This window comes from Eretmochelys imbricata, chromosome 1 (genome assembly GCF_965152235.1).
Source record: "Eretmochelys imbricata isolate rEreImb1 chromosome 1, rEreImb1.hap1, whole genome shotgun sequence".
NCBI classification, from domain to species: Eukaryota; Metazoa; Chordata; order Testudines; family Cheloniidae; genus Eretmochelys; species Eretmochelys imbricata.
In genome coordinates, this window is record NC_135572.1 from 273,016,800 (window position 1) to 273,038,964 (window position 22,165).

Sequence of the window (22,165 nt, forward strand, 5' to 3'; positions counted from 1 at the left end):
TTGATTCCCCATAGTTTAAATTCCAGGGTATTATTAATTAAGAGGTCTCTTGGTTTTTGGTACTGTTTCTCTCCCTCTATGTGTGAAACTTGCAAGCTGCTAATTGTGTTAGTACATTCTAAGACAGAGTCTGTTCTCAAAGCAATTCACAGAGAGAGAGACTCAAAGCAATACTCTAACAACAGAAACAGCACCCAGAGACTTCCCGCCCTTTTGTTGTATTAACAATTGTGATTAAAATAGAGATAGAGGATGTATGTGGATGGATGCTTGGTGTGGATAATAACTGAATGATCAGGGAGGTGCCAGCCTAAGAATCCAGTGTCCATCTGCTGAAGAAGGCGTCAAGTGGAAATAACCCGAGGACCCCCGGAGTGCAGACTGGAATCCACCCAACAGCCTCAAGAATGGGAGAACCAAAGAACAAGATAACATCTGGCAGCATGGAGCCGTCAGGAATGTGCTATCTGCTGACTGATTCAGCAACAGCATGATGAAGCAATTCCCATAGACTGGCATAGGAAGAAATCCCTATAAAAATGGACTCTAGAAAGTGAGAACTTTGGGGTCTGATTCTGCAAACCAACTTCCAGGAGCATCAGATGAGCATCTGACAAGGCCCTGCTCCCTCCTCACGTCCAGGCACCTGGCCAGTGGCTTGGTATGAGCAACTCTAAGGCTGGTAACTATGATAACAACCTTGCAGAATCTGTGTGTGTGTGTGTGTGTGTGTGTGTGTGTGTGTGTATTTGTATGAATGAATGTGTGAATAAATATGAGATTGAATGGAATGTTATAACTATAACTAACTGCTTACTATGATTCTTTCTGTATTCACAATAAATGTGGTATTTTGCCTTTTCCCCTTTAATAAGATCCTGCTGGTTTTTATTTTATTGGTACAACATCTACACGGTTCTGTTTAGCAAGGGTAAGGCTGCTTAAAAGAATTGCTGTGAATGTGATATGGCTTCTGCAGCCCCAGAGACTGAAATCTCCATTACACTGCACTGCCTCTGCTGGGGTTTCTGCAGCACGGCAAATTGATGTGAACAGTGGTACTTTGCAAGGATACAAATATTTACAGTGCTGATTTTTCTCTCTCTTGCTAATTTGCTCCCTGCGGCCTGCCACTCCATTGATCTGTATTGCCAATTGTCTATAACAATCCATTAAATATTAAACCCAGGCACCGTTAAATGAAATAACAGTAGTCCCTTTTAGCTTGAACAAAGCCTAGTGTTACTATATACATTGTCAGTAAATGTGGCCAGGTCAGTACATATGTCTACTTGCAATTTTTGACTGCCTGTGTGCCAGCAATGCACTTTTTCTGGCTCACACCTCGCCTTTCAGGTGTCCTATGTCACCCAACAAGGAGAAATCTACTTAGAACTTAGTGGTATAAACTGAAAAGCATGTATCTAACATTTCAGTGTAGGGAACAGAGCAGCAGTACAGAAACAGATGTTTTTAAATTGGAAAATACCACAACTTTAAAAATGAAATATTTTCTAATAATGTATTATTTATATTATTTTCATTTCTGTAGACTTTGTCCTATGTAAATAACACTGTCCATCTGGAAATATCTGAGAAGAGTTCTCCACTGTGTTTAGGTGTGATACTATAATTACTGTTGTATTCTTCTCCCATTTAAGAAACTCAGAAGGTAATAATGAAAATAATATTTTTCTGTGACCTACGTAAAGGTAGGCAGTATATTTACTTACGGGTAGCCCAGTTCCATGAAATTATTCCAGGTCTGCTTTAGCACCATTATAATACCCATTTGCATACAGAGATCAATAAGGCATCCACTAGGGTGGCACTGCAGAGTAAAGAAAAAAAAAACAGTGGTTTAAAGAAGCAGAAATCATTCTGATTCTTTTAATCCTTTTGGATTTGCAGAAATGAATGTATAGTAATTTATAAAACTTTTAAAGAAGCTTTCATTTTTACTATTTTAATGTAAACCTGAAGGAGCAGGTAAGTTCTTTAAGTCCAATCTCTAGCATCCTGCCTTGGCCAGAACCAGATGCTTAGGATGAAGGCAACACCGTGGCTACAATAGCCCACTGTGTAATTCTGTATGGGTCTGATTGAAAACCTATTAAAGAGAAAGGGAGTTATTCTATGGACTTCAGTAAGCTTTGGATCAGGCAGTGTATGCTGTAAGGAATGGAGAGGAAATTTCTGTTGACACCTCAGACAGTTAGTTTACACCTAAAATGCAGTATTTGTACATTATTAATTATTATTATTATTACTATTTAGTATTTGACTCAAGTTAATGTCTTGTTATGAGATACTTAAGACTCTGGACATTAAATGATTGCTTGCCAGTTTTTCTTCCTGAGTATCTGCTTCAATCTGGAGTGATTTGGATTTCACTTGGCTGGATGCTCAGCTGTTGTAAATTGGTGTAGCTCCATATACTTTCATCAATCATTGTAAGAAGTAGAGAGGTTTGAGAACTCACTGCACTGATTAGCCCTTACTGTTCTCAGACCAACATTTTGCACAACTGACTATCCTGACATAAACAGGGGTATCAAAGCTGAATCAGTGAACATTGTGTGCAGTATAGACAGACCAGAATAATTCTTCTCTGATACAGAAATATTCCGGTTTCATTTAAGTAGAGAAAAACGTCACAATAATTCATATAGTGACCTTCTGATGGGAACTGTTTTCCATTGTACAGTGAGCTGAGATTTCCCTGTTTATTTTTCTCTATTGACTTCACCGAAGCCTACCTTAAGTCAACAATGTTGGCAAATAGATTTTTAAAAATCAACCCCACTCAGCATTATAAAGAGGTTAAATTAAAGTAAACAGAGAAAGTAGATAATCCCTCTTTTGATTTAAAATCATCTTTATATTTTGACAGGAGTGAGTCACATGAGTAAACTCAGCCCTAGGGTAAGCAGGAGCAACTCTATCGAAGTCAGTGGTGTTTCACTTGCTTACAATAGGCCTGAATTTGGCCACTGATGTTGGACAAGGGGATCTCAGTAGGACAATGCCCTTACCCCTGGTATCAGTGAAGGGCTTGTCAGAAGTTGTTTTTGATATATATCTCGATATTTTATTCTTACCCATGTATATAGAATCATAGAACTATAGTGATAGAAGGGACTGCAAGGGTCATCTAGTCTAAATCCTAAATAAGGCCGGTCAGAGATATCGTTGATAAGAATGGGCCCTCTATATTGGAAAGAATAATACTGCATCTTTTTGCCAGACATTGTCTTTTGCAGCCCAACTTGAGAAAGGCATTTACTGAACTATCAAGGAATATATCAGCTAGCTCACTTATTTCAAACACACACACACACACACACACACACACATGATTTTGCTTTGGCTACATTTTGGAGTAGGTCTATTTTGATGGAGGAGACTGCGAACATTAACTTTCCATCTGTCCACCTATGACTTTTTTTGTTCCCTGGACTGTACGGCTGCTCAAATAATAAAAAAAACCTGATGTGTGAATAAGCAACTTGCATTAAGAACATGTGTTGTCAATTGTAGGATCCATCTTAGTCATTATTCACAAGTATTTGGATAACCCCTATTCTATTAAGGCCAGTGGGTGGGGGATTTGGAAGTGATCATGAATTCCAGCATGCAACCTGTTACTCAAGATTTGCCATTTGTCATTCATTTGTGAAAATGTTTGTCATTCAGCTAAAAAACAGAGACAAAACCATGTGACTTGGGTGATCAAATATTAACATTGGAGACTCTGACTTATTCACACACTGCCAGCTGTTCATTTACAATATCCATCAGCTCTTTTTGAACTCTGAATAGATTTATAAAAAATGGGATTGTTTTTTGTGTGAATTGCAAAGCCAGCCCCCCTCATGCCTCACCGTTGTATTTTGTAAGCACTGATTACTATTACTACTGGAAAGCTTGCTCAGTTTCTTTGATTTATTTTTGAGTGGATTTTGTTTGCTTCAGATCTGAGGCTGCAGGTCAATAATGCTGTTAGGGGTTTATTCCTTCACCCGCTCACTTCCCTGGTCCTTCTTGCATGAACAGAGAGCAACAATACCCAAAAAATTCGATGTTTATTGGGGTGAACTTCCAGTGAGCAATGATTCCAATTTCCTTCCTTAGTGTCCCTCGCCCCAGCTCCAACACCACAAAACCTTGCCTGTGTCCCTGTTCCCATTCCCTGTTCCCATTCCCCCCTTTAGCAAAACATGATTCCAATTCCCTCCCCCTTAGCAAAACATGATTCCAATTCGCCCAACCCCATTCCCCGCTCCCATTCCCCCCCTTACTTCCTGACTGACTACAGACTATATAGTAAAACTTGAGTTCTGCTTAGCTATACCTTAACCAATCATTTGACTGAAATTTAACTAACCAATTCTAACATATTGTAACGTGATTATCCAATCAATTATATCCCACCACCTTAATTAGTTTACACCCAGCAAAATTAATTATACAGCAGATAGAAACAATCACAGAACCAGACAGAGATCATGCAAATAAACAATAGCAAAGTGGGAACTATAATGACAAAACAATACAGAAGTGAGGATTTCACAACTACATCTATAAAGACATAAGGGTTTCCCAGCTGTGTCTATTGATAAGTGAGTTCTTACCGAACAGAAAACTATCAACTAAATTTCCTTTTACATCTTCTAGGCTCTTCTCTTTCTCTGGAGGTGATAGATCAGATCACCTTTCTAACAGCCCCAGATTGCCTTATTTCAATCTGACTAGTTTGGAATGTGAGGATGTGACCATACACTTCCTAGCTTATAGAAAAAAGAAAAGGAGTACTTGTGGCACCTTAGAGACTAACAAATTTATTAGAGCATAAGCTTTCATGGGCGACAGCCCACTTCATCGGATGCATAGAATGGAACATATAGTAAGAAGATATATATATATATATATATACACACATACAGAGAAGGTGGAAGTTGCCTTTCAAACTGTAAGAGGCTAATTAATTAAGATGAGCTATTATCAGCAAGAGAAAAAAAATTTTGTAGTGATAATCAAGATGGTCCATTTAGACAGTTGACAAGAAGGTGGGGGGATACTTAACTTTAGGGAAATAGATTCAATATGTGTAATGACCCAGCCACTCCCAGTCTCTATTCAAACCCAAATTAATGGTATCTAGTTTGCATATTAATTCAAGCTCAGCAGTTTCTCCTTGGAGTCTGTTTTTGAAGCTAATAGCTCATCTTAATTAATTAGCCTCTTACAACTTGTATGGCAACTTCCACCTTCTCTGTATGTGTGTGTGTATATATATATATATATCTTCTTACTATATGTTCCATTCTATGCATCCGATGAAGTGGGCTGTAGCCCACGAAAGCTTATGCGCTAATACATTTGTTAGTCTCTAAGGTGCCACAAATACTCCTTTTCTTTTTGTGGATACAGACTAACATGGCTGCTACTCTGATTCCTAGCTTATGGCTGCCTCTGCTGCTTAGCCAAAGGCCTTAGCCTCAGAACAGGGCGTCAGACTGTCACAGTAAGAGAAGGCCCTTACACCGGCAGACAGTGATTTTGATTCTTTCTTTTATACCTCTATAACTAGCTAAGTGATAAGAATACACCTAAATTCTTAGAGTATAGGCCTTTACAGACAGGCCTGAATATCTATATCCTAACAAATGAAACAAGAAATAGACTTCATAATTTTTTGACTGAGTGGAAAAGAGTATTTTAGAGGTGGAAAATGACTCAGATTCATATCTGAATTGATTCATATTGATGATGAACAATAGAAAGCGTCTGATATTTGTTTACATGATTAAAAAAGAGAAATCAAGTTGAGGCCATTTATTAATGTCACCCAAATATGATACATAGACCCCAAAAGCTAAGGGTTAAAAAACATGTTATCAATATGGAAATGTCTTTTTGAAGCAGGTGAAGAGGAATTCAATAAATGATGTAGTGTCAGAGAGCTCCTGGAAACTCAATGATACATTCAAAATAACCTAAGCAGGGAGCCAGAGTCTGCCGTTGCTCACATCTTGTGCCATCCATGGGCTTCAATCTGATTGCCCCTAAAAACCTGAGAGTTACAGAATACTCACTTCTTCCAGTCTCCACCTGTTTATCAGCCTCAAGTAGGCACCAGGGTGTCCTGTAAATCTTCAACATAAGAGCAAACATCAGCTATTTCTTACTAGATCTCTGTTCAGAATCTTAGAAAAAAGCTCAACATAGTTGTTTTAACTCCATTTTCCCAAACAGGATTGATTTAAATATCAAAGATGTAATTATGCAGAACGATTTGAAGTATCTCTAATATAATTTATGTTAAGAGCTAAGCAAATTTTCATCTGTGCTTTAGCTAAATGCCTACATTCTTATACTTGATATTTCATTCTCTGATGTTCAGCAGGTAGGAAGAGCAGAATATCAAGACTGAGTAACACTGTCAAGAGAATTTTGCTTTGAAGCTCCATTTTGAACTGCTTTACAATGTGTTATTACTAGCTGGAAAGAGACCATGAAATGCAAAACCCCCATCTGGTCCACTTTCTTTTGACATAATGAAAAATTTGGTGTCATACTTCCTGTGAATCCAGTGAAAACATGTTTTCACCAAGGGTGCAAATTTTTCACAATTATACTGTGTATTCGCTCAAACAATTAGCTCAGTTAATGGGTAATTCAAATCTGCTCACATGCCTTTCTGATTTCTGTGGGGAACAAACAGAAACAGACATGCAAAGATTTATCTTATTTTCAGCAGAAAAAGCAAATTCCATCACTTGTAATAATTATGAATTTGCTGCAAACTGGCCGAAGTATACATCAGGTGAACCAAAAGTTACTTAGATGACAAAACGTTAAGTTCTTCTTTTATCTGTATAAATTATACATATAAAAAGTAGAGCAAAGCGACCTGCAAATGTCTTATCAGCTGAAGACATTAGTTCTCTGCAGTGGAATTTTTAGAGTTTAGTATGAAGGAAATGTCTGAGAATGGGATCTACATATTCCATACCTTTTTAAAGGAAAATCTAAATTTAAACTTTTTCCCTTTGCTAACTTGGACTTTGCAATTGAGCAAGCGTGATCACATGGGCCCATTTTGTTTCATTAATGGCATTATCATTTTCTTCTTTGCTCTCTGTCCCAAGCACAGAGTGAGCAGATACTGATTCTTACCTTCCCAAGAAGAATGCTATATAAAAGGTAGAGCTGTTCAGATTGACAAACTGAAAAAGAAACATTTTCAAAGTGAAGCTGTTCTCCCACTCAGACTCAGTCCGAGGCTGCTCTGTGAGTAAAGAAAACAGAGTTTGAGAGGTTTAATCAGATTAGGAGTTTCACTACACTGAGGGACTGCAGGCACGTTTTAGAGCTGGCAAAGCTGCCTGCTGGTCTCAATTTATAAGATGACAGTAGAATTTGTATAAAAAAATAATCCACAGGAAGCGGGCTTGTAAAAACTCTGACAAACCTCATCTGATGTTTTATAGCTGGATATGCAAGATTACAGGTGATTATAAGAAATGGTTTGCCAGTTTGCTAGAGGTAACATGCACATTCAATTTCCTTCATTTGGACACAAAATAGACAACTCCTGGATTCTTCCATGTACTAAAAACTGAGCTGCTCTTCTGTTGTTTTCATTTCTTCAGTCTACTACAATTAGATTATCAGAATGCACACTAGTATGCAGCATGATATATTCTCAACTTGAAGCAGACTTCGCACAACTGAAACAAATGCTTTCTTCATGGTTCTTTTTAATTATTATTTCCATTGCTGTAGCATCAGGGAACCTCTACAGGCCTCAGGATAGCACTGTACTAGACACTATACTAACACAAATGCAATCCCTGCTCCAGAGAGCTCACACTCTAGGATTTAGACAAAATGCATTGAAACAGTTGGATAAATAAGGAAGGAGTGGGGAACGGTAGCCACAGTATCCGGACCCTTGACTCCCATTCTGAGCAGTGCTCAAAACTAGATTTAAAACAGTCAACACTTGTTGTGCTATGTCTACACACCTCGCCCAGTCCTGCGAATGCTTGCCAGTACTGGGCATGGTATTTACCATTCTGAGTAGCCCCACAGACTTCAGTAGGAGTACTCGCAGTAATACACACTATGGGCCAGATTTTCAGAAGTGTTGAGTGCCCACAACACTAGCTGAAGCTGACAGAAGCTGTGGGTAGGCAGCATCTCTGAAAATCAGGCCCTGTGGTAAACATATGCTTAGCTGAGTCCTTAGCATTTAAGATATTTAGGACAGGAATCGTGGGTCAGATCTTTAGCAGGCGTAAACTGTCATAGCTCCATGGGCTTCAACTGAGCGCCGACAGGTTACACAAATTAAGGATCTGGGCCCATTACTTTAATTTGTCTGTAAAGCACCATGCACAGTTATGTAAATAAAATAATAGTTCATACTGAAAATGGAGATTAGGCTTTTCCTCTCCCAGCTGCAGCATCTCAGATCAGAGCTTCATTCCTATAGTATCTAGGAATTAAAGCTTAGACAGGAATCAGGCTGGACATAGCTGGGAGAGGACGGGGAAGAGAGAGCAGTGTTCTTGTTAATAGGCAACAGTCAGGTTTGAAGGTGGGACTTGAAATTAAAAGTCGTATTGATAGACAGATATTTTAAATATAAACACAGGTATAAATGTGCTTAGAAACACAGTACAATATTTCAAAAACATGTATTATTTTAACCTAGGCAGCATTTTGTAAATGTGACAGGGATACTGATTCAGGGAGAAATCCTGCACCTAGTGGAGTCAATGGCTAAACTCCAGTTGGCTTCAATGGAGCTAGAATTTCATGCTCAATATTTAGAATGAAGCGAGAGCTGAGGTATAAACCAAAATCAATAAAATATTATTTCAGTTGTATATTTATCACCACTTACCTAAATTTGTCAGAAGAAGAGCAACTTTTTCATACAACTGCAACAAATAAGAAACAACTTCTGAAAAACGTGACCAGCACAGTTTAACATCATTAACAATATAGATCTGTTTTCTAGGATGAACAACAATTATTCCATTTTAAAACTGAAATTCTGATCCTCATTGTTTGGTAAAATTTGTTGGCATTGTGATAACAGTAATACTACTTAGCTCTTATGTGGTGCCTTTCATCCATAGAAGCACTTTACAAAGGAGGAGAGTTATTATCCCCTTGTACAGATGTGGTGCAGAAAGCTTAAATAATTTGTCCAAGGTCTGTTATGACAACTGGATCTACAAATTTACCCTTAATTGTCAATTTAACAAATACTGATGGGAAAAGGTTTAAAAATGAGAGAGACAGACTGAACTTGTCCAAACAAGGCCCACTGATATCACTGAAGGACTTTGGTAAGATCATACTTCGTAAACAAGAAAAGTGTGGAACCAAAAATCAGTGAACCAAAATTGGTGTGTCAGTTGGTGGACAAAATAATAAGAGGACAAGATATTCCACCCATCACTCCCCTTTTGGGATCCTCAAAGAAACTTTTTTTGGGGGGTACGCTGGCTACTGTGTTGCTGGCTGACTGAAAGACAAAGAGAAGGGGAAGGAGCAAGCTTCACCATCATGGCTGCCACCCCTTCCATCTCCTGGGATCTCAGGACCCAGTGTGACACCAGTGGACCTTCTTCCTAATCCTAAGAGATGTCCTGGCCTGACCAGGCCAGAGAGAGAGAAAGACCCAGATGACATCACCTCCTCCACCGGCTTTGGCTAAATCCAACACTACCTGGGATGAAAGACTTTGTCAGACATTCACATCCATTCAGTGTGCCCTTTCCCTTCTCTAACTTATTTATTCTTTTCTTACCCGTCTCCTTCTGCCTTCTGTTTGGTAAGGCTCTGGCTTAGCAAACCAAGACTATATATTTTGCAACACTGCTGTAAGCCAGTGACCAGGAAGGCATCTAAATGCAATGCCTTAAACAGCCTGATGCTGGCATGAGTTTGCAGGTCTTGGAGTGGCTGATTAAAACTGTGTGCTGGGCCTGTTTTCTTCCAACATTGAGGCTGTACGTGAGAGTCAACACCAGAAACAGAGGTTGCATTTTTTATCTTTGTTGTTCTTCTCTTTCCCCTTGTGCGTGTGTGTCTTGTTTTGCCTTCTAGGAAATGAGATCAGACTTTAACAACAGTAAAAACAACAGCTCCCGCCATCTCAACTAACTTCTTCTCTTTTCCCCAAAAGGGCAGTTACTAACATCTTTAAAACCAACTAACAGACTGTCAAACAAGGTTTTTTCCCCCCCTTCTAAAGGCTCTACAGCTAAAGGGAACAAGGGATGTTGTTAAAGTGACAGCCTAACTTAACACTTTACATTTCAAATGCTTTAATAACTGTTTTTCTTCTTTTTCTGTATCTTTAGTAAAAGGATTTTTAATGGTGCATTTGACATGGTAGCAAGCAGGATGACGTCTCTGTAAACCCAACCCTGTTTGACACTGTTTAATGTCGGACAGTGAGAGGGTCTTGTTAATACCTTTGACTCTTTGGGCCCTTTATTCCCTCTAAATTAATACAAGTCAGAAACCAGGTAATTGGCAGAGCCAGGAATAAAACCCAGGTTTCTTCATTCTCAGATCAATGCCATATTCATTGGACCATGTTCTCTCCTACACCTGAGAGGAATCACTAATTTTCACCTTGGAAATCTTTGACATTGAAACTGAAAAGTGTGTGGATTTTAATGAAAAGTTTAGCACTGTGTTCCATCTGTAAAAAGTCATTTAATTCTGCAAATGCAAGGGAAATTATGGAAAACTTAACAAGCAAATTAGCCCTAACAAAAACAGACCTTGTCTGTCTCTCTTTGGGAGAGAGACGTAGGAGGTCAGAGAACATCACTGTTGCCAAATGCGTTTCTTTATTCAGAACCACTGATGTTCTTCTAAATCCTTATTGGCACTTGTCTATGATAGCAGGAATCATGGTCTCAAATTCCTCTGAAAGACTGCTAACTTATTTAATAGAGAAACTTTGACATGAGTTAGTATTGATGCAGGGGTGAACATACAACATACTATATAAATGCACAGAATTCATTTTTATTATAAAACTAAATCACTGTATCCATTTGTCTCAAATGGTATTACCCTTTCTACTGATCTGGAGCCAGATCCTGCATGGTGTTGAGTGTCCTCAATTCCTATAGACATTAATGGGAGTGGAGGGGACTCAACACCTCTTCAAAGAACTCAATATCTTCTAGGATTGGGCCCTTAGTTTCCAAAGTGCACCCATCCCTTTTTATACAATTCCTTTTATACAGTTCCTTTTTATACAATTTACTTTATAAACTGTTGCTAAGGTTTAGTGAGTTATACACAGGCTACGTATTAAACCAGCTGCTTAGGAATCCAAGTAATTTGACATTCTATCATAGCTATTAACAACATTTCTCCTGTAGAGCTTTCTGCCTTGTCTGAAATAAACAGTGGTGATCTGAATCCTTTTTTTTTTTAAATAATTGAAAAGGTGGTCTCTTTTCAGCTTTAAAAGCACCTCCCTATGGAGAATATAAAAGTGCTAGAGGGCCTTGTGTTTGATTCCTTGCCAGGATCAGGGTGAGTGCCCATTTACAGATCTTCAATGACCTGCATGTCTGTGTGTGAATATTATGTTTTGTTGTTATTCCTCCTGGATCAGACAGTGTTTGCGATTCTGTTAACGATGCTTGGAACGGTTTTTCTGCGACTACAGTTTATCACTACAAATCTCAAAGGGCTTCATTTAGGATCCCATTTTATTCAGTGTTCATATTTCTTTGGGTGATGTTATTGATAGGAATGGGCTTTACTACCCAAGATGAAGCTTGTGATTGCTCTCAGTGCAGGCTGCAGGATTAACTGGGAGACAGTCAGCTTGAACGTCATCAAATCTTGTCAAGATGAATGCATAACTCTATTATCCATCCAGCTCTCAAAGCATCCAACCTAGAAGCTGCTTGACCCAGAGCTTTCCCCTGATGCTTATATCAGACAGGTTGTGAAAGTGTATTAGAGTCTTTGGTTGCAGTCCATGTTGTCTTACAGGGATTCCCAGACTGTTCTAAACATCTTTTTTCTCTTCTCACCTCAAGTTCTGTTTTATATTAATCTCTCTTTGCTTGCCCCATGCGATTTTTCTTCATTTTTATGTGCTCACAGCTTGTATAGGACTTAACTGTCTGATTGCTCATGGGAGCCAGAAGCTGTTAGTATTTTAGAAGATCTCCATTAGTTGCCTATTGTAACCCACTACCTATTGTAACTCAGTGAGGAAAGCAAAATGTTAAGTTCAAAACCTCACCACCTCCTTAAAAGATGTTTCATAGTCATGCTTTAGTATACTTATGAGATTTCGTTTTCCCGGGTCCTCTCCTTATTGTCCAGTTCACAGACAATATTTATTTCTTGTTAGAACCTGTAAGGTTTAAGAAGTTTTCTTGCAATACTCCACTTGATAAGTCAGTAAAAAAATCAACAAGGAAATTATTCATGGCTTTTTCCATCATTTTAATTTTTGCCCCTTAACAGTAGAAGTCTTTGGGGCTAGAAAGTGAAATTTACTTCTGTTCTGAGTCGTTTCATTGTTGCCTCAGTGCACAGATGGTTGGAAGTTTGGTGGTCAGTTCTTTGCTGACAGAGGTATACACTGACTTATGTTTATTCTTCATAATTCCTATCACATGATCTAGGCATACCTCCAAAAAAAAAAAATTAAAAGCCACAGACTTTAAATAAAATACATTAAAAAACTTTTACAAACAGAGTCCTCAAACCAACTTCCCAACTCACTATTGGTCTCTATCCTATCCTTCTCCCTCCAATTTCTCAATCAACTCTCCCCTTTCTCTCCCTTGGGAAATGCATGGGAAACCAGACAAATCTTTCAGCTTGTCCTAAAGGACATCAAATGCAGGCTTGAGTGTGAAAAGGAGGAGAAGTGAGTTCCTGTGGTGACGGCTTCTCACAGCCACTTTGCCTGTAAACCAGGGCTGTTAGTTTGAATATCTCAGATGACTGCAAATGCTTCAGTATCACATAGAAAGTGAAGTGGTCTCTCTAGTAGGCAGCATTTGTACATGTATTGGTTAGAACTAACACCTTATACTTCACTTGGAAACTAAGGGCTAGTCTATGCTTACCGGGGGCGGCGGGGGGGGGGGATCGACACACGGCAATCGATGAAGACCGCAGATCGCTCTCCTGTCGACTCCTCTAATCCACCAGATCGAGAAGAGTAAGGGGAGTCAACGGCAGAGCGTCTCCTGTCGACATTGCATAGTATGGACCCCACGGTAAGTAGATCTAAGCTACGTCGACTTGAGTTACGCTATTCATGTAACTCAAATTGTGTAGCTTAGATCGACTTTTCCCGTCAGTGTAGCTCATGGAGCTAAGGAATAATAATCTTACAGCAAGAAACTCCACTTACTAAGTGGGGCAAGACATTCTGAATTAGCTGCAATTTTTGGATGGCTTGAAGATGTAGCTCTTTGTAAAGTGTTTGCAATAACACAACCTCGAGGTGGCAACGACATGGGTAACTGGCAAAATGTGCATCTGAAGGAAAAGGATGCAACCTTCTTGCCAAGAGCAGGTGACAGAAAAACACATCTGACAGTTGCTGCTACATAAATATCCAGAAGCACCTGGGAAACCAAAAGAACTCTCTCACCTTAGAGGATGGGTAAACTCGCCCTTTACCTACCCAACCCATTGTGATCTACCCCACTGGAACTTTAACCACCTAGGAACAGATGGCCTAGGAATCCCTTTATCCCAGGCCCAATCAGACTCACAAGCCAGATTCAATCCACCCTCCCAGAATTCTCACCTAGAATGCAGTGATTGGCATGCTTTTAGCATTAGAAGTAACTGATGGAACAATTCACAGCCACTCAATGTCAATCCCTCCCTGTGAAGTTTTCAATGCTGGTAAGTGCTCTCCTGTAGAAAGAGAGTCTGTATATATCTATCCCTAAGGGGAAAATTCTGCCGTGAGTAAGTGAGGAGCAAGTTTGGCCTTTATATTAAAAAAGAACACTGAACCATTTTGTTTAAAAAAGCATATTTAAAGACTTACTTGCAAATTGCAAATAAATAGAAGGAATATTGTGTAGAACAAATTTGAACCAACCAGGCTTGAATATGTCCCTTTAAAATTATATAATTTGTAGACTTTTTCAAACATGTATTGTACTTAAGTGAATTTTGAAGCCAATTACACAGGTATGGTAGGTACTAAGAGTCAAACCCAACAAGCATCCTCAGCTCCCATTAAAGTCAATAGCAGTTGAGGGCATTCAGCAACATGCAGACTGGGGCACATATAGATCAAGTGCCTGTGTGCACTTTGCTTTAGATCCTAGCATGGGCGGTGGGTGAACCTCACCCCCTACCTGCTGGAGGGCCGATCCCCAGGCCTCCCCGCCATGGCCGGAGGACTCCTGAGCCGCCCCCATGGCCAGAGGAGCCCTGAGTCATCCCAGCTGTGCCGTGACTCCCCTCCCAAGACCCCCAGCAGGAAAAGCAAAAGCTCTTCCCAAAGAATCTGAGCTTTTTATATGCGCCATGCAGGTTCCAGGGCGGCTGAGGAGGCGGTATCTGCTACTCAGCTTCCCAGGTTCATCAGTAATCTCTCTGGAGTTCAGGGAGATTGCTGATGAACCCAGGAAGCTGAGTAGCAGATACCACCTCCTCAGCCACCCTGGAACCTGCATGGTGCATAATAATAAGCAAAAACTTCTTCCGGGGGAAGCCCAGCCCATGCAAATCGCCAAAACCAACAACCCAGCATCCTAGCCTTTTATACCCACTGCTTATGGATCCTGGTTATCTTTACTTACCACATTCAGTAGCATGATGATGCAAAAGTTGATGCACACTGCAGTCCCTGTAGTTGCAACCTGAGAGTTATTCCTGATTAAAGCCCACTTAAAGGCAGCAAAAGTGCTGACAGTCACAACACGGTAAATAACAATGCCAAAAACAGCAGCAATCACCACACAGATCTAAAGGGGGGAAAACAGAAAAGCCTGAAATTCCTCACAATTGGAATTGATTTCTTCCTGACATTCTCAAAACTATAAAAATAAACCTATCTTAAAAAAACAAGTCCTGAAACATACATCATTTTTCACTGAGAGGGATTTCATCTGGATTAATATCTGATTTCCTCTCCATTTCCTATAATATAAATACACTTGATATCTGATTAAAATCATGTCTACATTTAATCATTCTCTTGAAAAACACAACTATTTTCTGTTTTCCAGAGTTAGTGAATGGTGCTTGATTGCTAGCCCTGGAAATTAAAGCTTTGCCTTACTGACACTGAGTAAAATTCACCACTCTGGAGAGGGTCAGTACATGGCTTATGGACCACATAAGTCATACTTTGAATATTCAAAGTGGTACATAGGCTTTTGTGCTGCCTCTTTGCCCTGGGGGAATTTCACCCTGTGTTAAATGCTACTCAGGAAGCAACAGAGAATTTCATCACACTACCTTAACAAGCTGCTTCACTGTACTATTTTGGAGGGATTATATTTAGGGATGGTAAATTCAATCTCTTTGATAATTTCATCCCTGGCATCTTTGATAATACTTAGAAAAGATGTCTGATGTAGAAAATTTTCCAGTTGATCTGAGGTCACTAAGTCAGTTGTGACATACCATACAGAACAGTTGGGCATTAAACTGTCATGACCAACTTGTGTCCCATTTGAGCCAGTAACCTAGATCTCAAACATTTTGTTATTAGCATGGGTGACTCATCTTATCCAGGCTACATTATATACTATATCTTAGCTATGTTACCATGCAATTACATTTTCTTGAATAGAAACCAGTCAGGTTTGGTGTGTACACATGCATTACTACAACCCGAATGCATTTGTAAAACCTGACAAAAATGTGATACATCATAGTTATTTAGGAAAAAACAATCAACGCCTTCCCCCACCCCAGAATTTCAAGCCATTTTCACATTCTTTTATTTGCAGAATTGGTTTAACAGAGGTTGGCATAATCCATATGTAGAGAAACATGACAAGGAGAAGGTTAAAGTGTGTGTGAACACATAGGACCAGTTCATCTGATCCATTAAAGCTACTCTTTGCCACTCTGGAAGCATATAGCAGCCACAAAGTTACCTTACTAGTGAGCTAGAGGACTATTCCCTGTGGAGAAGGGGATTCCTAGATGGTATAGAGTGGCATCAGAAACTTCTATACCCACCCTTTCTCTTGACCCAGGTGTGGCTATCCCTATGCCCATATGCTCCTTACCTGTTGGAATGGATGGGCAGCCAGAGCAAAACACAGTAGTCCTGAGGCTGCTGTAATTTACACTAGGCACTAGCTTGAGGCTGGACAGCCCTGGTTTAGGGGACAGGGATGGACTTTCCAACACCTTCCCTTGGGGGCTCGGTGTTTTGGCTTTAATGTTTAAAGAAGCATTTGGTCAGTCATAAATATTTGAGAGAGAAAATCATTAGTTTGACAGTAAAACAAGGAGATAAATTATTATCAGTAAAACAAACTGAGATAAATTATTCTCATGGTAAAAAAGTGATTAAAATTGTCTCCGCTCATTTTAAAAATTTGAGCGGAAACTCTTCTATTCTGCTAACTCTAAGCCACAAAGGTTCTGATAGGCATACAAATTTCACAGTTACAAAGGATCATTTCTGGCTTAGGGCTCCCAGTGTTAATTTCAGGATTTGTAAGTTTCTTTCAGGGAAGACTGTAACCACATAACAACAAATATGAAGAAATTTGTCTCATGTTCACAGATTCAGAAATTTAACAATATGAGCCATTTTAAAGCTGTTTTGGCTTCTTCAAGAATAACCCTCTAGGGTTGGATCAATCACCAATTACTCAAGTATGGTAAAGGCTTATATGCTGAATTCCATACTTTCTCCACATCATTAGTGATTTTATAGTCTTTTATTTCATCCCCTGTTAGTCTTCTCTTTTCCAACCTGAATAGTCCCAGTCTTTTTAATCTCTCCTTGTATGGAACCTGTTCCATACCCTTAATCATTTTTGTTGCCCTTCTTGGTACGTTTTCCAATTCTAATATATCTTTTTTGGGACACAACGACCAGAATTGCACATAGTATTCAGGGTGTGGATTTATATTTATCATGGATTTATATAGTGGCATGATGATATTTTCTGTCTTATCATCTATCCCTTTCCTAATGGTTCCTAATGTTTGTTCTGTGAGCATTTTTGACTGCTGCTGCATATTGATTGGATATTTTCAGAGAATTATCCACAATGACTCCATGACCTCTTTCTTGAGTGGTAACAACTAATTTAGACCCCCACATTTTGTATGTATGGTTGGGATTATGTTTTCCAGTGTGAACTAGTTCGCATTTATCAGCATTGAATTTCATCTGCCATTTTGTTGCCCAATCACCCAAGCTTTGTGAGATCCCTTTGTAACTCTTCGCAATCTACTTTGGACTTACTTGAGTAATTTTGTACCATCTGCAAACTTTGTGTTTACCTCCTTTTTCAGATCATTTATGAATATGTGGAACAGCACTGGTCCCAATACAGATCCCTGGGGGACCCTGCTATTTACCTCTCTCCATTCTGAAAACTAACCATTTATTCCTTCCCTCTCTCATATCCCACAACGGCTTACTTTGCTTAAGAGCCTTTAGTATGGGACCTTGTCAAAGGTTTTCTGAAAGTCCAAGTATACTATATCCACTGGATCACCCTTGTCCATATGTTTGTTGACCCCCTCAAAGAAGTCTAATACATTGGTGAGGCATGATTTCCTTTTACCAAAGCCGTGTTGGCTCTTCTCCAACATAGCATGTTCATCTATGTGTCTGATAATTCTGTTCTTTACTATAGTTTCAACCAGTTCGCCAGTCATCTGGTACAGAAGCTGATTTAAGTGTTAGGTTACATACCAGTTCGTAGTTCTGCAATTTCATATTTGAGTTCCCTCTGAATACCATCTGGCCCTGATGACTTATTACTGTTTATCAATTTGTTCCAAAACCTCCTCTATTGATGCCTCAATCTGGACTGTTCCTCAGATTTGTCACCTAAAAAGAATGGCTCAGGTTTGGGAATCTCCCTCACATCCTTTGCTGTGAAGACCAATGCAGAAAAATCATATAGCTTCTCTGCAATAGCCTTGTCTTCCTTGAGTGTTCTTTTAGCACCTCGATCGTTCAGTGGTCCCACTGATTGTTTGGCAAACTTTCTGCTTCTGATGCAAAATTTATAGGGAAATCTAGGTTGGCACAACTAAATGCTACAGCATATCTGAAAGATTTTCATGTCATCCAATCCATATATATAAAAAAATCACCTAAATATTCCCACGCAGCCCCCACCTCTACCATCTTCCCTTAAATTACCCAGGATATCTCACTAACACTTTACTTTGGAAAACACCATAAAATTATCCATATAGCGATCTTTGAGTCATCACAACATTGATATTATTTTATTTCTGGATTTTAAATTGACTGCACAGGCTTACTTTTGATGTTAAGGAAATATCACTCAGTGGGATCTAACCAGACAATATTTTAAGACAAGTATAATACTGATCTTCACCAGTAGATGGAGTGATTAGACAAAACTCTTATTTCAATGCACTAACATTCTAAGGAGCCTGCAGTGTGTTTATCATTGACACTTCTGTTGGTAACAACAGAACACATTTGACTTTGCAGGGGTAGCTTCAAAACCAAACTATATTAAGGTATGCAGATAGCAAAGTAAGTAGATTTTCAGGATGGCAGTTGGAAGGTGGAGCGGGCGACAGCCCCATTAGCTTTGTGGTTCAACCACTTCTCTTTATGGACGTGAATGAAGGTTCAGGCAGAACCTGGTGACGTTTGGGTTTACTGACACATATAGAACTGCCTTTATTTTAAGTTTTACAAAACATCCTTTTCTCTTATTTTAAGCTACTGTTTTTCAAGGATATTTCAGTTTTAAAAGGTTTCAGAGTAACAGCCGAGTTAGTTACTAACACGGCTGTTACTCTGAAACCTGTCATTATGCAAGTCACTGCATTTAGCCGTATGGAGTGGAAATCTATCAACTGCATGAAAAAACTTGTACAGTTACAGACAGACATCATCTTCCTTTCCAAATCCAAACAGATGGACATCGTACCAAAAGGACTGAAGGTAAATCCATTACAGTCTACATACCACACAGACTATGCTGACAGCTTGTGCCACACGCTCTCAAAGAAACTGCAGAACCACCTGATCAACATCCTCTACAGCAAACAGGGAAAGATTAAGAATGAGCTCTCAAAAATGGATACTCTCATGAAAAACCAACCTTCCACACAAATTTCCTCATGGCAGGACTTTACTAAAACTAGACAAGCCATTTACAACACACACTTTGCTTCTCTACAAAAGAAAAAGGACACTAAACTTTCTAAACTACTACATGCCACAAGGGGCACAGCAATGGTTCCCTCAACCCACGCAGCAATATTGTTAACCTATCCAACTATACTCTTAGCCCAGCAGAAGCAGCTGTCCAATCTCGGGGCCTCTCCTTCTGCCCCTTCACCCCCATGAACATGATATAGTTCTGTGGTGACCTAGAATCCTATTTTCGACGTCTCCGACTAAAGGAATATTTCCAACACACCTCTGAACAACATACTAATCCACAGAGACCTCCCTACCAATACTACAAAAAGAAGGATTCTAGGTGGACTCCTCCTGAAGGTCGAGACAGCAGACTGGACTTCTACATAGAGTGCTTCCGCCGATGTGCACGGGCTGAAATTGTGGAAAAGCAGCATCACTTGCCCCACAACCTCAGCCGTGCAGAACACAATGCCATCCACAGCCTCAGAAACAACTCTGACATCATAATCAAAAAGGCTGACAAAGGAGGTGCTGTTGTCATCATGAATAGGTCGGAATATGAACAAGAGGCTGCTAGGCAGCTCTCCAACACCACTTTCTACAAGCCATTACCCTCTGATCCCACTGAGAGTTACCAAAAGAAACTACAGCATTTGCTCAAGAAACTCCCTGAAAAAACATAAGATCAAATCCGCACAGACACACCCTTGGAACCCCAACCTGGGATATTCTATCTACTACCCAAGATCCATAAACCTGGAAATCCTGGGCGCCCCATCCTCTCAGGCATTGGCACTCTGACAGCAGGACTGTCTGGCTATGTAGACTCTCTCCTCAGACCCTACGCTACCAACACTCCCAACTACCTTCGAGACACCACTGACTTCCTGAGGAAACTACAATCCATCGGTGATCTTCCTGATAACACCATCCTGGCCACTATGGATGCAGAAGCCCTCTACACCAACATTCCACACAAAGATGGACTACCAGCTGTCAAGAACACTATCCCCGATAATGTCACGGCTAACCTGGTGGCTGAACTTTGTGACTTTGTCCTTACCCATAACTATTTCACATTTGGGGACAATGTATACCTTCAAATCAGCGGCACTGCTATGGGTACCTGCATGGCCCCACAGTATGCCAACATTTTTATGGCTGACTCAGAACAACGCTTCCTCAGCTCTCGTCCCCTAACGCCCCTACTCTACTTGCGCTATATTGATGACATCTTCATCATCTGGAGCCATGGAAAAGAAGCCCTTGAGGAATTCCACCATGATTTCAACAATTTCCACCCCACCATCAACCTCAGCCTGGTCCAGTCCACACAAGAGATCCACTTCCTGGACACTACAGTGCTAATAAACGATGGTCACATAAATACCACCCTATACCGGAAACCTACTGACCGCTATTCCTACCTACATGCCTCCAGCTTTCATCCAGACCAAACCACCCGATCTATTGTCTACAGCCAAGCTCTGCGATACAACCGCATTTGCTCCAACCCCTCAGACAGAGACAAACACCTACAAGATCTCTATCAAGCATTCTTACAACTACAATACCCACCTGCGGAAGTGAAGAAACAGATTGATAGAGCCAGAAGAGTTCCCAGAAGTCACCTACTACAGGACAGGCCTAACAAAGAAAATAACAGAACGCCACTAGCCGTCACCTTCAGCCCCCAACCAAAACCTCTCCAACGCATTATCAAGGATCTACAACCTATCCTGAAGGACGACCCATCACTCTCACAAATCTTGGGAGACAGGCCAGTCCTTGCATATAGACAGCCCCCAACCTGAAGCGAATACTCACCAGCAACCACATACCACACGACAGAACCACTAACCCAGGAACCTATCCTTGCAACAAAGCCCGCTGCCAACTGTGTCCACATATCTATTCAGGGGACACCGTCACAGGGCCTAATAACATCAGCCACACTATCAGAGGCTCGTTCACCTGCACATCCATCAATGTGATATATGCCATCATGTGCCAGCAATGCCCCTCTGCCATGTACATTGGTCAAACTGGACACTCTCTACGTAAAAGAATAAATGGACACAAATCAGATGTCAAGAATTATAACATTAGTCTCTAAGGTGCCACAAGTACTCCTTTTCAGTTTTAAAAATCCATGTATTTCTAACCCAGTGGAAGCCTGTGCTATTCAAACAACAACAACAAACACAACAACAACAACAAAAAGTCAATTTTGAAAATAATTCTTGGCTTGTTTCTAAGATTAACAAGGTGGGGGAAGGGAGGCTAAAATAATACAGTCCAGAATTTGTTTTGTCAAAGCCAAATAGTACTTGAATATCCAGGCTTCCAAGTTCTGACTTAAATCTAAATCTCATGATTTTTCAAGTGATCTCTGACTTTGGCAAAAGAAGTGTCATCATCCCAAATGATAATTTCAAGGACTTTTCACGAAGGTAAAGCATAAGCACTCTGTTTAAAAAAGAGAAAAAGGCAATTTGGAAGATAGATAAATTCAGGCTGGCTTTAGATTGTGAGATATTTGATTAAGTGTTTAGCATTTGAAGTTAACATTAGCTGAAGTTTAAAAGACCCCTCATAGCTCAAAAAGGTTATATACATACTTCACCCTGTGTACAAATGGATTTGCACTGATTATCAATAGTTAAGAAGGCAGGAAACAGCTGGTGACAGAAATCCTAAAAAACACTGCTCATTTTGGATGGGAATTAGTGCAACCTGGCTCAGAAAGAGGGCAGCAAACAGGGTTCTTGTGTA

The 22,165-nt window shown here is 39.9% G+C and overlaps 1 protein-coding gene across 1 annotated transcript in view; it reads right to left on the reverse strand.

Moving 5' to 3' along the window:
- The window catches only part of ANO4 (anoctamin 4), a 211,742-nt gene that overhangs the window by 28,760 nt on the left and 160,817 nt on the right, over positions 1-22,165 (reverse strand). The window contains exons 16-20 of the mRNA XM_077807658.1: positions 14,853-15,017; positions 8,918-8,954; positions 7,183-7,294; positions 6,099-6,156; positions 1,734-1,831 (exon numbers count right to left, since the gene is read on the reverse strand). Coding sequence (XP_077663784.1) covers positions 1,734-1,831; positions 6,099-6,156; positions 7,183-7,294; positions 8,918-8,954; positions 14,853-15,017 — 470 coding nt within the window. The remainder of the gene's footprint in view (positions 1-1,733; positions 1,832-6,098; positions 6,157-7,182; positions 7,295-8,917; positions 8,955-14,852; positions 15,018-22,165) is intronic.